Raw genomic sequence first — 4,458 nt, 5'->3', positions numbered from 1 at the left:
CACGAGCATTGCTAGAAGGTCAGCAGAATTCCTGTGGGAGATTAAAAGAAATACACATACCCAATGAAAGTTGGATATCCATCCTCCTTGAATGTCGCTGCATGAAAACAAATCATTCAGTCCATCTAATCTACACCAGTATTTTCTCCACATGAAACATCTGGTCCATTCCCACTTTCTTGGTTTCTGCCTTACACCATTTCCTTTCCAAGTAACTATTCCCTTTTAAAGCAATTTAGTGGCCACTCCAGCGACAATTTTGGCAAAGAATTCCAAATTCCAGCTGCATTCTGTGTACAGATTTTATTTTTCAATCTCCCACTCACTTCCTCTGCTGCTATGTTTTAAATTTCTAACTCTCTGGTCACCAAGTCAGCAACCAATGGGATATAATGACTTGCCCTTGGTTAAGTATAATTTTGTTATGAAAAATGAGCTTCTATAAAATGCAGAAAAATAGAAATGTTTGGGTGGGATTACAAGATACTCAACAAAAGTAACCAGGTCAATTCAAAATGAAATACATTTTGCAATGTATCCCAGTATACTTGAATCAAAGTCAAAACAGCTTATTTTATCCTGCGTCATTCACTGGTAAAGGTATACTTGGAATATTATGTGCAATTTAGTGAAAGTTGAGTAATTTGAAGATGTTCAGAGGATGGCCGCAATGATCTTTCTCAAAACACTTTCATCATGAGAAAAGAATCACAAAATTTAATTTGTTCTCATTCAAAAAATGATTGCCACCATACTTTCTTTACATCAAAGGATTGATAGCAGAGATCTAAGTGAATTATTCAACTCACTGTAATAATAGAATCAGAGCATGGATACAAAATTGGCAGGGCTCAGAAAAGAATAGGGGAACAGAAAATATTTTCCCTTTCAACAATAACGTGTATATGAATAAGCTATCAAAAAATGTTTAACGCAATGTCAAAAAATGTTTAATGCACTGTCAAACAACCACTTTAAAAAAAGAATTGAAGATTAATATTATATTGAAATGTTAATAAAAGTTAACAAATGCTAAGGAATAACTCTAGCTTTTTCAAAGGCATAGCAGTGGCACTGATAATCCCTCTGTCTGCTGCAATGATACTCCAATACTTGGGAACAAAATGAACAATATTGTCACTGTTTCAAAAATGCCACCTTCAGCGCACAATTGGTCAGGGGTGGATAGCAGAGATAATAATAATTTTTATTATCGCAAGTAGGCTTGCAATGAAGTTACTTTGAAAAGCCCCTAGTCACCACATTCCGGCGCCTGTTCCGGCACATGGAGGGAGAATTCAGAAAGTCCAATTCACCTAACAAGCACGTCTTTCGGGACTTGCAGGAGGAAACCGGACGGCACCCGGAGGAAACCCACGCAGACACGGGGAGAGCATGCAGACTCTGCACAGTGACCCAAGCCGGGAATCAAACCTGGGACCTTAGCGCTGTGATGCAACAGTGCTCACCACTGTGCTACCATGCTGCCCACTTGCAACTAATGAGCCAAATTTTCACTTGATAATCTTTAGGGGTTTACACAGTAAGAAGTCTGACAACACCAGGTTAAAGTCCAACATGTTTGTTTCAAACACTAGCTTTCGGAGCACTGCTCCTTCCTCAGGTGAATAGCAGTGCTAGAAGGAGCAGTGCTCCGAAAGCTAGTGTTTGAAACAAACCTGTTGGACTTTAACCTGGTGTTGTAAGACTTCTTACTGTGCTCACCCCAGTCCAACGCCTGCATCTCCACATTTAGGGGTTTAAACAGCTTTCACAGTTGTGTACATTTTGACATATACATTTTCTTCAAGAATCAAATAAATTAGGGGGTGCACAAAAGTGTAAGTTGCACATGGCATGTTGAAAACAACTGACTGATTGGAACTTTTAAAAAACACATATTCCTTCTGATGATATGGAAATCCTCAATGTAAGCAGCTGCAGGTTTGAAGAGCAGCCTTCAGAGAGCGACCTGGGACAACTTTCGCCTGGTTGTTTTTTTTTAAAGATCCGTGTTTCGTGCCGCGGCTGAACATTCTCTGAACTGCAAATAATCTTCTCCAACAGTTCTGATATGGAAAAGGGTGGGGCGTGTTGCACTGAAATTAGAGCGAGCAGCTACAGTCTATTCCTGGCCAAGGAAATTGTTTACAAGGAGCGAGGACTTACCATCACTGCCTGAATAGTTGTCACCATCCCAATCCATGGGATTGCTGCTATCTGTGAATGAGAAAGTAAAAGTGAAAGATGGGTTCCGTTTGCTGAGAGCTGAGAAACGTGCAGTCCCCTCTGGGTGGGTAAACTTTGCAAATGCAATTTGGGTTGAGCCTTGTTATTAACTCTCCTGTTTCTGTAAGGTTTAGGGATTCTCCCCTCCCGGATCACATTGGTTCCCTGTGGAGGTGATTGTATCAAGGATATTGACCAGGGGCCATTGTAGAAAGTTTTTGTGAAGTGTCAGAGCCACTCAGACTGAAGGCGGCTGCTGGACACAGAGTCAGGGAGAGGGTACAATGGGCTCATTGGGTTAACCCAGCCGGCGACGTAAAGAAAGGGGGAGGGCGCTGCGCTGATGTGAAAGAAGTTGCAGGTTGTTGGTGCCAGAGGAGTGCGATGAGGGAGGGCAGGAGTACACACAGCCTCGGCGGGGGGAGAGGCCGGGTGGCAGAAGGCACGCGTGCCCCGGGCTCTGACATCCTGCCCTAGGAGCGGCGCCCACCATGGCAGACGCCGGCAACCCCGCCGACTGCAACGTCAACCGATCGGCCACCATCATCTTCGTCAACCCTGCGAACGGGGTAAGTCCCAGCGCGCCCGAGCAGGGGCTGCCCGAGCAGTGGGTGGTGGGCATGGGCACGGTCATGGCCATCATCGTCCTGACCATCGTGCTGGGCAACCTGCTGGTGGTCCTGGCCGTGGCCAAGAACCAGCGGCTGCACACGCTGACCAACCTGTTCATCGTGTCCCTGGCCTGCGCCGACCTGATCATGGGCTTGCTGGTCGTCCCTTTTGGCGCCACTCTGGTTGTCCGCGGCACCTGGCTGTACGGTTCGGTTTTCTGTGAGATCTGGACTTCGGTGGATGTTCTGTGCGTGACGGCCAGCATCGAAACTTTGTGTGTGATCGCCATCGACAGATACATCGCCATCACCTCACCCTTCCGCTACCAGACCCTGCTGACTAAAGCCAGGGCGCGGGGCATCGTGTGTGTGGTCTGGTTAATCTCTGCCCTCATCTCGCTGTTGCCCATCCTCATGCACTGGTGGAGGGACGATGACCCCGAGGCCCTCCGCTGTTACAATGACCCTTGCTGCTGCGATTTTGTCACCAACAAGGCGTACGCCCTCGCCTCCTCCACCATCTCATTCTACCTGCCTTTGCTCATCATGATATTTGTCTACGCGCGAGTCTTTCAAGAAGCCAAGAAGCAAATGAAGAAGATCGACAAGTGCGAGGGGAGGTTTTACACCAGTCACTTTATCCCAAACGGCCGCGCAGCCCGCAGGAGACCCTCCAGGATTATAGCCATGAAGGACCACAAGGCTCTGAAGACTCTGGGGATTATTATGGGGACGTTCACCCTTTGCTGGCTGCCCTTCTTCCTGGCCAATGTGGCCAAGGCGTTCCGCACTGACATCGTGCCCGACAAACTCTTCCTCTTCTTCAACTGGCTGGGCTATGTCAACTCAGCGTTCAACCCCATCATTTACTGCAAGAGCCCCGATTTCCGAGCTGCCTTTAAAAAGTTACTCTTCTGCCCCGGCCAGGCAGACAGCCGGCTCTACACGGGCTCCGGGGAATTCTCCCGTTGCTCGGGAATGTTTGGGAGCACTCTGGATCCCAGGGGCCTGGAGAGCTGGTTAGATTGGAGCAGGACGCAGGAGGGGGACGGAGGCCAGTTAGACAGGCAGCAGCAGCAGGATGAGAGCCAACGAGCTGGAGATGAGGAATCGCACTTCTAGAGCATCCCACACTCACACCCAGTCAGGGGGTCCGCCCACACAATGCCAGTTTATGGACACAAGCAGAAGTTTCCTTTAAAGGGTTGGCGATCAATCAGAACAGGAAAAGTGTCACAGGGTCACACGAGTATTGTCGGTGTTAGGTCAGCACCAGGGTGGATCATTCCCATAATCAACCCTTCTGCCAATATCCACTGGAGTTCAGAAGAATGAAGGGGGGGGGGGGGTCTCTTAGAAACCTATAAAATTCTAACAGAACTGGACAGGGTAGAAGCAGGAAGGATATTCCCGATGGGGGGGGGGGGGGGGGGGGTGTCCAGGACTGGGGGGACACAGTCTGAGGATACAGGGTAAACCATTTAGGACAGAGATGAGGAGGAATTTCTTCACCCAGACAGTGGTGAGCCTGAGCCATCCCCTACCACTGAAATCAGTTCGAACCAAAAACATTGTGCGTTTCCAAGAAATAGCTCTCAGGGCAAAGGGGATGAAAGGA

At 47.9% G+C, this 4,458-nt stretch overlaps 1 protein-coding gene across 1 annotated transcript; it reads left to right on the top strand.

The window, feature by feature from the left end:
- The first annotated feature begins 2,804 nt into the window (after window positions 1–2,804).
- adrb1 (adrenoceptor beta 1) lies at window positions 2,805–4,161 on the top strand. The gene has a single exon (XM_038822045.1). It carries the CDS (start codon window positions 2,850–2,852, stop codon window positions 3,960–3,962), a length of 1,113 nt encoding a protein of 370 aa, XP_038677973.1. The 5' UTR covers window positions 2,805–2,849; the 3' UTR covers window positions 3,963–4,161.
- Window positions 4,162–4,458: the final 297 nt, after the last annotated feature.

The sequence above is a fragment of the Scyliorhinus canicula genome, chromosome 16, assembly GCF_902713615.1.
Source record: "Scyliorhinus canicula chromosome 16, sScyCan1.1, whole genome shotgun sequence".
NCBI classification, from domain to species: Eukaryota; Metazoa; Chordata; class Chondrichthyes; order Carcharhiniformes; family Scyliorhinidae; genus Scyliorhinus; species Scyliorhinus canicula.
This window is presented reverse-complemented; position numbering and strand designations above follow the sequence as displayed.

What these genes read in the sequence shown, in the direction of transcription:
- adrb1 (XM_038822045.1), top strand. Translation starts at nt 2,850, where the DNA reads ATGGGCACGGTCATGGCCATCATCGTCCTGACCATCGTGCTGGGCAAC.